At 33.4% G+C, this 10,990-nt stretch overlaps 1 protein-coding gene across 1 annotated transcript; it reads left to right on the top strand.

Moving 5' to 3' along the window:
- The first annotated feature begins 1,688 nt into the window (after nucleotides 1–1,688).
- On the top strand, nucleotides 1,689–9,889 carry LOC124454139 (collagen triple helix repeat-containing protein 1-like). The gene is made up of 12 exons (XM_047004947.1): nucleotides 1,689–1,790; nucleotides 3,726–4,064; nucleotides 5,726–6,769; nucleotides 6,859–6,983; nucleotides 7,280–7,350; nucleotides 7,457–7,688; nucleotides 8,016–8,213; nucleotides 8,278–8,453; nucleotides 8,592–8,839; nucleotides 8,924–9,046; nucleotides 9,174–9,374; nucleotides 9,447–9,889. The coding sequence occupies exons 1-3, from the start codon at nucleotides 1,689–1,691 to the stop codon at nucleotides 6,074–6,076; spliced, it is 792 nt and encodes a 263-aa protein (XP_046860903.1). The 3' UTR covers nucleotides 6,077–6,769; nucleotides 6,859–6,983; nucleotides 7,280–7,350; nucleotides 7,457–7,688; nucleotides 8,016–8,213; nucleotides 8,278–8,453; nucleotides 8,592–8,839; nucleotides 8,924–9,046; nucleotides 9,174–9,374; nucleotides 9,447–9,889.
- The last annotated feature ends 1,101 nt before the right edge of the window (nucleotides 9,890–10,990 follow it).

Raw genomic sequence — 10,990 nt, 5'->3', positions numbered from 1 at the left:
TATGCTACATATCACAATTTGTTCTCATACACCGTTACGTTTCAGGAAGAAGAAGTAATTTCATTGCCTAAATTCATCAAAAGTACCTAGAGTTCTAAAGTATCTTAATCCATATTTAGCATGTATAGGTCCATGTATGTTAGTTTGGTTGTTACCTTTGGTACAAAATATCTTTTTTGAAAAAACACCAAACACCTTATCTTCAAAACTAAAGTGTCTTCATTGTTACAATTCGTATAAGTGTGCGTATTCCTCTTTAAAATAAAATACACTACATCATTTGTTTATATGTTGGCTTTGAGACATTGACTAGTCGTAGAAATTTTTTTATCTCGTAAAATTACTACAAATGCAATCATTTCTTGCAATACGCTGGATTGAAATTTAAAATAAATGGTAAAAATCTTAAGAAATGCACCACTGGGAGATGGGTGTTCTCATTTACAGCTTTCGATTCTTAATGAATTTTTTACAGTACTATGTTTTTTTACGATGCATTATGTTTCATTAATAAAACTATTTCAAGTTTGAAATCATTCACTTTACGTAGTGATGAATAAGAAAGTTGTAAGATTATAGAGTGCTATTCTGCTCTATTTATTTCAACGCCTTTAGAAATGTTACAAATTTGGGCAACCGTCTCAGCCCAAGCAATCACCGTCATAAAAGAACCCCGCCAATTTAACTAGAATACTTCCCCCTAAAATTAGGTGCAAGATTGTTCCTTTCAGCAATATACTTGCATAAGGAAGATAACAACATCGATAATTGTAACGAATGTTTGGATTCATGCATGCGAAATAAATACTATTTTTTAAATATATACCGAGCAGAATTGTATACATGAATCAGAAACGGATATACCAAAGTATAATCTATATAATTCAAGCCACAAAAGGTTTTTAGGTATATAATTTTCTTAATTGCATCAGTTGTTTAGAAACGCAAAACACAAGCGTAAAACACAAATGCGAATGTCCTATTCGTCTGGATGAGATTCTGCTTATAGAATCAGACTACCAAAATATATTACATTGGACACTACAATATTATTAACAAAAACTTGTTGAAACTGAAAATTGACTACTAGATATTAAATATTACAATACTAAAAAGTCCTCTGCAATATATATAATTCATAAATAGCAAAATATTTGAACAAAAACGCGCACAAAATTTCTCCAACATTTACAATTTTTTGTTTTGTACGGTGCCTAGATCTGTTATTGTCCGTTATGTAATTGTCCTGCGATTTCAATCAAATTTTTATGTTTAAATATCTCGTAAAAACACTATGGAGCTGCTGCAGACAAAAGGAACTATAAGGAAGTCAAACACAGAGAAAGGAATCAAATATGTAAATATTATAAATTGTAAGGCTGTTTAATCTCGATTCTTGTTTGTCTAGTGCGATGTTTTCCAGGTAAGACGTCACAATTTAAATGATTTTTAAAAGAGGCAGGAATATGAGAAGATTTATGTTGCGCACCCGTGTTATTATTTCATAGAACTTGAACTGTTGTTTCTGTCAAAGCCTTTTTATAGTTTGGTGACGAGCGTTTAAGCTTTTACTCTTTAGTATTGTCAGCTTTAATTCAACTAACAATTTTTAAATGCTTTCATCGTAAAAGCTTATATGTATTCACTGTTCAGCTCCTTCGACGGATTATGGATATGTACACTTAATAATGCTAGAGCAAATGTTTCATGTAATAAAAGCATCAGCTGTATCTCGTTTGGCAAATAACATAAGAAACGTGATTGGTAGTCACAGTGCCGTATTTAGTCTAGTACGTTTATTGTACGCATTCTTTATCTTAAACAGCTCTTTTAAGAACTATTACGTTACTGCGCATTTAATGAATACGACGAGTTTTTTAAAAAAGACATGTTTCAACATCTCATGACGAAATCTTTAGTGTAATAAAAAATGTTATTTAAGAAATAAAAATGTTTACTGTGTTTGCACCATTGAACTAAATAGATGGAAGGCTACCTCAGTCGATATTTTGAAGCCAGTAGAGCCCAGTCTTTCCACGCAATTGTAAACACACGGCCGATAGACAAAAGCGTAAAATAGCTTGAGGAAACTACGAAGCTTCAAAAACAAGACGCAAATTTTTTTGTTTTGATTTGGCAAACAAAAATTTCACAAATGAGACTTAACACCACGTATACACAATTTTTTGACAATTACATTTTTGTAAAGGAGGCCATAGCCAAGCATAACTAGAACGCATTTTGCTGTTATTGTTTGTTTTGGCATGTCTGCAAATGTGCCAAAACCATAGCGTTTTGTTTCAAAGTAGCATAAAAATGCACATATAATTCTAAACATACATCAGTTTGTGAATGTATTTTCACCCAAAACAATTGTTATCAATGTTTTTCTGTGGAAGTAGAATTTTACAGAAAAAAACAATTTTTAGTTCAAACTTACACGAGATTTGGTTTTAAAAGATAAATTAGATAATATATGATAATACTCGTCACATCCTCCCAAACTAAAGGCTTCTGTAAATATGTGAACGTACAAATATTTCATGGAGAAGCATGTATATTATTGAATACATCCAGTTGAATCTTTTCAAAATAAACAAGTACTTGCTGCAAAGTTTCCGATTTGTATAAATTGAACGATGAACGATGTCATTGTTTTCACAGTTTCCACACTTTGATAATTTCCATTTCGAAATATGTATTCAATAGGAAGCATCATAATTGGCTGAATAGAGATTAAGCCCTATCACCTTCAATGCCACAATACTTTTCTGCTCAAAGTTGGCTTTAAAAAATTAATAGGCTTTTCTATTACAGGTAGCCTTCCATCTATAATAGTTCAATGGATTACACAGGCTTATGCAAGCCGTGGAGACCTTCGGGAGAACTCGAGAGCAGATCAATGCAAGCCCGAGACCAAAGGTCGAGGGTTGCTCCTGCTCGAGAGTTATCATTAACTTATCTTAAAGAACATTAACTTCTAAGTTTTATTTATTCGTCGAGACGAAAGTAACACTGCATGCAATTCTAGTGTCATGTACATCTATTATTTACTGAGTTCCAGCTTAAAATATATAAATCATGGCCATCTATTTTTTTGAAAATGGAAGCGTAATGCTTCTTAGTAGCTAAATTTTGCTGGCGCTAAGCTCTCAAATGCACACAGAGTTTTCCGTTTTCCATCAAAAATTCGTATCACATTGACACGATGATTTTAAAGATAGCACAGCTTACGACACGAAAAGCACACTCATAGATGACATAGTTAAAAAATGTAAGTTACAATATGCAGTATGCCTAGAGGTTTGTAAAATATGTTTTATTTGAAAATGAAAAATAACTGACGATCATAAAAACATGCAGTTCGTAATTCTGTGATTGAAGACATACGGATTATCTATCTTTTTTTCAAAACAGGTTTTTAAGTTTTCCTTCATTTCTTATGTAAACAGCGTCCTTCGCAATAATGTATGTTACTCTAGGTACTTATTTCAACTTTTGGACTATTCTACACTCTCACTCAAATTTAACCTATCATTAGTCATAATCATGAACGTTAACCAGCGGACGTAGACAAGTGTCCATGAGAAGGTCAAAATCAAATTCATTTAAGTCGAAAAATATTAATTGACAACGAGTAATAATTAAGTACCATTCATATTTAACTGTACATCTTTAACAACATTTAAGAGACTTAATTATGTTCATTAATTAATTTTTGTCAGAAAACACGACTACCTAGAGTTCTTCCCAAAAAATCAAATGTTTGTAAAACCAGTTGTGTTGCGCCTTGTGTACCTGGAGTTCCTGGTGTACCTGGAGTTCCAGGTCATAATGGTATGCCAGCAGCCAAAGGAGACAGTGGAAGTGATGGAAAGCCGGGAAAGATAGGTCCATCAGGGCCAAAAGGGGACAAAGGAATCCAAGGTGGTATGGGAAGGACTGGTGTTAAGGGTGAAAAGGGGGAAGCTGGTGTACAAGGCCATGTGGGAGTTAATAATGAATCCAACTGGAAGCAATGCTCTTGGAAGAAGGACGATAATCGAGATAATGGACTTATAAAGGTAAATAATCACTACAAATTTTGTTGAAATAATTAGTTCATGATCAAAGATATTCTTGATTTTGCAGGTATCATTATACATAATTAATTATTAGTAATAATTTAGGCAGTGACAGTTCAATTTTATATTGTGCTATAATGGTGACATGTTTCGTTGTGTTTAAGAAGGAAAAAGGAAAAAAATATATCTTCATAAATAAAAGATAAGGCTTTGTATTTTTATTTGAAATTTTTTTATATGTATGTCAAATACATTTCAAAAAATCGTTGTTGATTGTAATGTCACATTTTATTCAACTTAGTTCTGTTATTTCTTTTTGTTGTAGCACACATTAATAAAAAATCAACAACATGTACAAGTTGATAAAGTTCGAAATCTTTCTATTAAATATTGAAATTTGTGAACATAACTCCTACTCCTCTCTGGTAGAAGACTTTATTCCAGATTAACAATCTCTAAATTTTAGATTTTTGAAGTGAAAGACAAAAACCTTAAAACATTTTGGGAACTATATTATAGGCACTTTATTAATACTGGCTTGGCAAAACTGAAAGTAAAAGCAAATGATGTACAGAGATAACAAAATTTGTTACACTTCAAAAGTCAATTTTCTTTTATACGATAATATGTTTTGTGTTGTTCTTGTACGCATTGGTTTAGCAAAAATCATTACAGTTCTACATGTAAAACTCAATTCGATTACGTTTTTGATTGAATTTTGTCTTAATCAAACCAGTAACCAATCTAGAGTAGCCACGTGAGTGTGAACACATTACGTGAAGCCAGAGGCCACGTAAGATTGATAATTGGGGGCCGAGGCAAATATTCATATATGCATGTTCTACCTTAATAGCTTCTATTGAAATCAATTTTGGTTATGGATTAACAAGATTAAAACATATGAATATATAAATTTTGCCCCAATTACCAATCTTGTGCGTCCTTAAGAAGCAGCTTGTTGTTTTTTTTTCATATATATATATATATAGCAATTTTAACAACACTGTTCGTTTTAATTTTCATAAAACATTTTAGAACACAAATTTAACGAGTATGAAGGCTTTTCATTTGCCTTGAATTTCAACATAATTGCTGCAATGTAATCTGACGTACCCTAGCTGCATTTGGAATGTGTCATTTTATCACTAAATCTCTTTTGATGTTCGTTCAGTTTTAGGCAAGATAGAAACAAAAATAAATTATATCCCTTTTCCATTTGTGTATGGCATACAAAAAAAAACCATTCATAATATGGGTATAATTAAGTTATGTGTTGTGACCAGGGATATACCAAGCGGGAAGCAAATTCTTGTTATAAATATTAAAGCCCAGCAAAGTGCTTTTAAGCACTTTGAAGACTCTTAAGACGAAACGTTACGCTACTAAATAAATATTTCTTTTTATACGTCATTTTTGTATTGAATGGCTCTTTTAGAAGCACTTTGCTGGGCTTGAACATTTATAACAAGAATAAGTTATGTGTTATTGAATTGTGTTTTTCATCAATCATTTCAAATTTCTAAGTGATGTTATATTACACATATTTCTTTTTTATAGCAAATATTTCTCCTTTTTAAAATAGCCAATTTCTACTATAAAATAGATGCAATATGTTGTCACTCATACCTGATGTATATTACTGTGTTATTTTGCTTTTCTAGATATGCAGTTTTAAGAAAAAACGTGACAATACTTATCTTCGTGTGTTCTACGCCGGCAGCCTCCGTATTTACAACTGCAACGCGTGTTGCAAGCGATGGTATTTTAAATTCAACGGAAAAGAATGTAATCCTACAATTGAAGGTGTTTATTTCATATGGAAAGGTAGAGGTACACAGAATATCCATCGTCATCGTCATATAGAGGGATATTGTGGTAACATCGATAAGGGTACTGTTAATGTTGGTTTCTATGTTGGTAATTGTCAAAGATATTCCAATGCAGACGCCTACAGTGGATGGAATTCAGAGTCTCGAATTGTGATTCAAGAAGTTCCAGCACCACAGGCTTAATTCAAACCAAGCTGAATCTGAATTGTTGTTGAATATGCTATACTTATCATAATTGTTGCTAAGATTTTTATAAACATACAGCTCTTTTCAGTGTGGTCTTTTTGTTGTCTATGTCACTATTTTTATTCTTTATTCTCAAATAGATTTTGAATAAATAGTACAAATACAGAATTTGTATAACTTTTTTGGTTTTTTAGTTATCTTTCGGCAAAGATGCGAATTAAACCTGAATTTCAACATTTTGTAAAAAATGTCGAGAGCTCTAATCCGTGGCATGGGACTTACTTGTGACGTCATTTAAGGACACAGACTGACTACCAAAACAACTTACACTGTTTATACATGTAAACAAACACAAAAATGCTAGATCGATGTGTAGTTTTTGGTTGTTCTAACGTAGCCAATTCGGAGAAAGGCATTTTTTAACGAAGAAAGAAGCGAAGCTAAGCGTAGGAGAAAGCGATGGGTCAACTTTGTGAAAGCTACTCGCGATAAGTGGGTCCTCACGAAGAATTCCTCAGTTTGCTCGGAACTCTTCACAAAAGGTTTGTTTCTCGGCAATTCGGCTCGCTTTCTGAATCAGAAAGTAATTTTGCACCTCGACTCGTTCGAGACGAATTCGGAATCGTTGCTTACCCGAGCATTTATCCTCGAAAAGATGACAATGAACTTACAACAAGAGATCGCAGAATGGTGAGTACGTTAAAAATTATACATATGCATATCTACATTTTACCTGGAATCTGTGTGAGAGTATATTTCATAAATATATGTCATTTTAGATGAAAAGAAAATGGATGTCTGATTATAAAAGAGAGGTTGAATCAGAAAATATTCCCAGTACAAGTAGCGAACCCTCAAGAGCAAATAAAAGAAACAACTTGTGATTGAGCCTGTATTAGAGAAGGTAAACTTATATGATCATTACGCCAATGCTGTAAGGGTTAATGTAAATTATTGTTTTGTATATGCATTGCTGTTGTTTCTAATTTAAAAAGTAGCTGTGCAATGTGAATTACAATGCCAAAATTATTTAAAACTTGAAAAAGAGAAACGTCGTTACAGGAACTTATGGCTTGTTGCAAAGCATAAGCTTCAGTGTAGCAGAACTTATGCAAGCAGTTCAAATATGGATATGCTTGTAGTGGGTAAGTGTTTTTTAAGATGATGCTGCTGTTAATTTTATTTCATGTATGATTCTAGGTCAAGAGAAGATTTGCCAACGTAATAAGATCAGCCATGTTTAATAACCTCAATTTCTACAACACTACCAAGTAAGCTAGCATGCACCCCTGGAAAATTATTGAAGTTAATTACTAAGAAATATGGACTTAATCAACCTTGTGTAGCTGTGCATTACTGAAGTATCGTATTTCATAGATGAGTATGACAACAACAGCAGCAATGAAGAATCATCAAATAGTAGCAAAGTGGTTGATCTTGATAGTTGTCCTGCTGAGGAGGTTTTGGACCCAAATAATCTTAGTGGTGACTCAGACTCAGAGAGTGATCTTGGTGCTGAACAAAGTTATGAGACAGAGACAGAAGAGATAATCACATCTAGTGAGAAGGATGTCGACTCGGAATCAGAGCAGCCAAGAACATTTAAAAGGTAACAATTTTTGGATGAGAACTGTAATTTATCAATCACCATGGCAATGTTAAAATAGTCGTGATTGTTAAATAAATCAAAGTTAAACAGCTTATTTAATCAATCACTACCTTGATGACACAAAAAGTGTGTGCCAGTATGTAATTGTATTTATTGATAGCTACTATTGCATTTCATACAGCACATGGGATTGGGATGCATTTCATTGAGTACGTACTTCTCTCACCAGCGTGTATGTAAGACTTATCTGATAGTGTAAAAGAAAGATGTAAAGAAATTACTACAATCAAATGAAAAGCTTGAAAGTCTTTTTAAAATTTTGTGTAGGAAAAACTATATCCTGCATTGGTAATCTTCTGGAAAAAATACCAAGACTGTTTGATAGAGAAAGTGATGGCATGTAAACAGCCTATTGCAATTGCTGGGGATGGAAGACACGATTCCATGGGACATTGTACTAAATATTGTGCATATACAACAGTCTGTAGCACAGTACATCAAATCATTAGTTTTTCACTTGTGCAGGTACATTTCTTTGAATTATGTGATTTTCTTCTTTAAAACTATTTACCTATTTGCTATTTTGTAGAGAAATGAAGTTGGAAATAGCACTGGTATGGAGTTTGGGGGATTTAAAAGATCAATGGATTTTCTTAAACCTTGCAATATTCCAATCTCCATGTTAATCACTGACAGGCACACACAAATTGCCAAACATATGAGAGAGTATTACCCACTACTTTGACCTTTGGCATTTGACAAAAAGTAATGATTTTTTTTTAGTTAATAAAACAGTACTTTATGAAGCAAAAATTTAACATATATCTAGTATACAATTTACTACCTAGACTGGCATCAATAATTGAAGTGTTTATCTAAAACATATTTTATATTTCATCTTAGAAGTGACCAAAGTCCTGACCAAACTTGCAGCATGTGCTGGATGTGAGTCTTTATCAAGCTGTATAAGACCTTATTCCAACCATTTGTACTGGAGTGCTATATCAACATCCTCTGGTAATGGAAATATGATTGTGGCTAAGTATCTTTCCTTGGTCATGTCAAAAACCAACACAATGGATTTTCAGACCCTTTATTTGACAAATGTGCTCAGGATTCCAACATAAAACCATGCAAATGGCTATATGAAGGTAAAAAATCTTAAACAACTCTTGTTGCTATTAAAAAGAAATATTCTGTGTGTAATAATCTCTTATTCATTGCCTTGTCTTTAGATTCTCTATCATACAATAAGATGTGTACAGCTTTAACTGGAGTTTCCCAGGTTAAAGTGCATTATCCAAAATTTAAAAATGGTGAAGCTGTTGTAAGAAATGTAAAAGTTGCTCAGGATTTTGGTAAGGTTATTTAATATATTTCTCCTACTGCCTGATATCATGTGTTGAATGCCATAATAGTCAAAGCCATAGTAAAAATGATTACCATAAAATAAAATTTTAAATTATTTGCACATTGCTCCTCCAGGGTATGTTGAAGATATATATTAAGTGTTGTGCTCTGCACTCATTAATGAGGAAACATTGAAAAAAGCCAAAGGTGATCTATTACGAATGACTCCATTGCCAATGAATTCCATGTTGGACAAGCAATCAAAAAGTGAAGCTATCTCAAAAAAAGCAAGAAGACAAAGCCCGCCAGCTGTACATGTTCCCCCAACTAAGCCAGGTTTTACAAGTCTTGGTTTGAGTTAATTTGAATCTTGTTTTTGGAACTGACTCACTTTATTGTTTCATATAGCTGAAGTATCACCTGCCCAAGAAAAAATCACTGATCAGAGAAATGAGAGGGCAGCACCTCGATGCACTGTGTGCAAGATTTGGATGAAAGGCCATAAAAATATAATTAACTGTCCAAAAAACCAAAAGTAACCACTTTTTTAAGAGCTGGTGGTATGAGCCCAGTTAGTTGGGATTCAGTGAAGTGTAAAATGACTGCATGGAAAGAATAAAAAGAAAAGGAATTGTAATTTTTATGTTTTGTATAACAAGAATAAGTGTGAATCAAAGATGCAATACATCAACAGTGGCTAAAATCATTCCAAAATTCACTGAATCCCTACTAGCTGGGCTCATGCACACAACACCTAAAATGATATATAATGTTATGTTATTTTACAAATTGTCCTCTTCATACCCTGCAAAGTGTTCATTTTTATTTTAAATAAAAAGTTGTTCGAATAACATGGTAAGCACAAGCTGGAATTCTTTTGTCTCAAAAAATGCAATGTACCATTCTTGTAAATTGTCTATGCAACAACTTGAAAAACCCGGAAAAGGCATAATACACAGGGTCCATTAAAACAGGTAGGAGTCCATAAAATACAAATTTTGCAAGTGTGCATTCATAGATAACCCAGACAGAAGCTTTTAACGGTTACTTCTAACAAACCTTTGCTCCAAGAATCATTTACGATATCTAACTGCATCCCGTCTTTGGTAAAGATTGGCAGCTAAATTTAATGCCCATGGATTGAGGCAAATGGCATCAAATCCTGGATGCTCTGTGATGCATTTTGGCTGCCTTCCTAACTCGCATAACACGACAGTTACCACAATTGCACCTCAGAAACTTATCTGTCAAAAGCTTCGGCTACAATAAATAAACAAATTTTCCAACTTTTCTTACCAAGAATCAAAAGGAACTTCATTTTTCATTCTGCGTTCGAGCTCTTCTGTTTGGCGTCTTTCTTCTTCTGTCTCTCTAATATAGTTTTCTAACCACTCTTGATCTGCAAGTGGTTCGTTTTCATACGCTGCAATTTGGCATGACTCAAAATCCCCATCGGTGTTTCGGAGCGCATTTGACGACGATTGATCTTCGTCTTCTAAATCGAATTCCCGACTGTTCAATTCAATATTTTCTGCTGTTGTTGCCGTGCTCGACTCAGAATCGGATGTCGACATGTTTCGTAGAATTTTTATGTTAATTTTAAAGCAATATATAAAGAATTTTATTTCACACTGTGTTGTTTTGTGTGCGGTGCATTCATACGTTCCGTAAATGACGTCACAAACCTCTCGTCTTAAGTCCCTCGAGGCGCGGAAATTTCTCGAAAGCAAGCTAATTTAAACCGCAAAACCACTTCGTTTTATTTTTTACGAAATTTTCTTCGAAATCATATTTTCCATAGTCTAAACTTTACAATTCAACGAATTTGGAAAGGCTGCATGTGCACTTTAAATGCTCATCACACTTTAAGCAGTCATTCATATGTCTGGTTCTGTATTCATATGTCTGGTTCTGTATTCATATGTCTGGTTCATACGTCATCGTATTATGTG

The sequence above is a fragment of the Xenia sp. Carnegie-2017 genome, unplaced genomic scaffold, assembly GCF_021976095.1.
Source record: "Xenia sp. Carnegie-2017 unplaced genomic scaffold, XeniaSp_v1 HiC_scaffold_3, whole genome shotgun sequence".
In the NCBI taxonomy this organism is placed as follows: domain Eukaryota; kingdom Metazoa; phylum Cnidaria; class Anthozoa; order Malacalcyonacea; family Xeniidae; genus Xenia; species Xenia sp. Carnegie-2017.
Note: the sequence above shows the minus strand (reverse complement) of the source record. Positions and strands in the feature narration are given on the sequence as shown.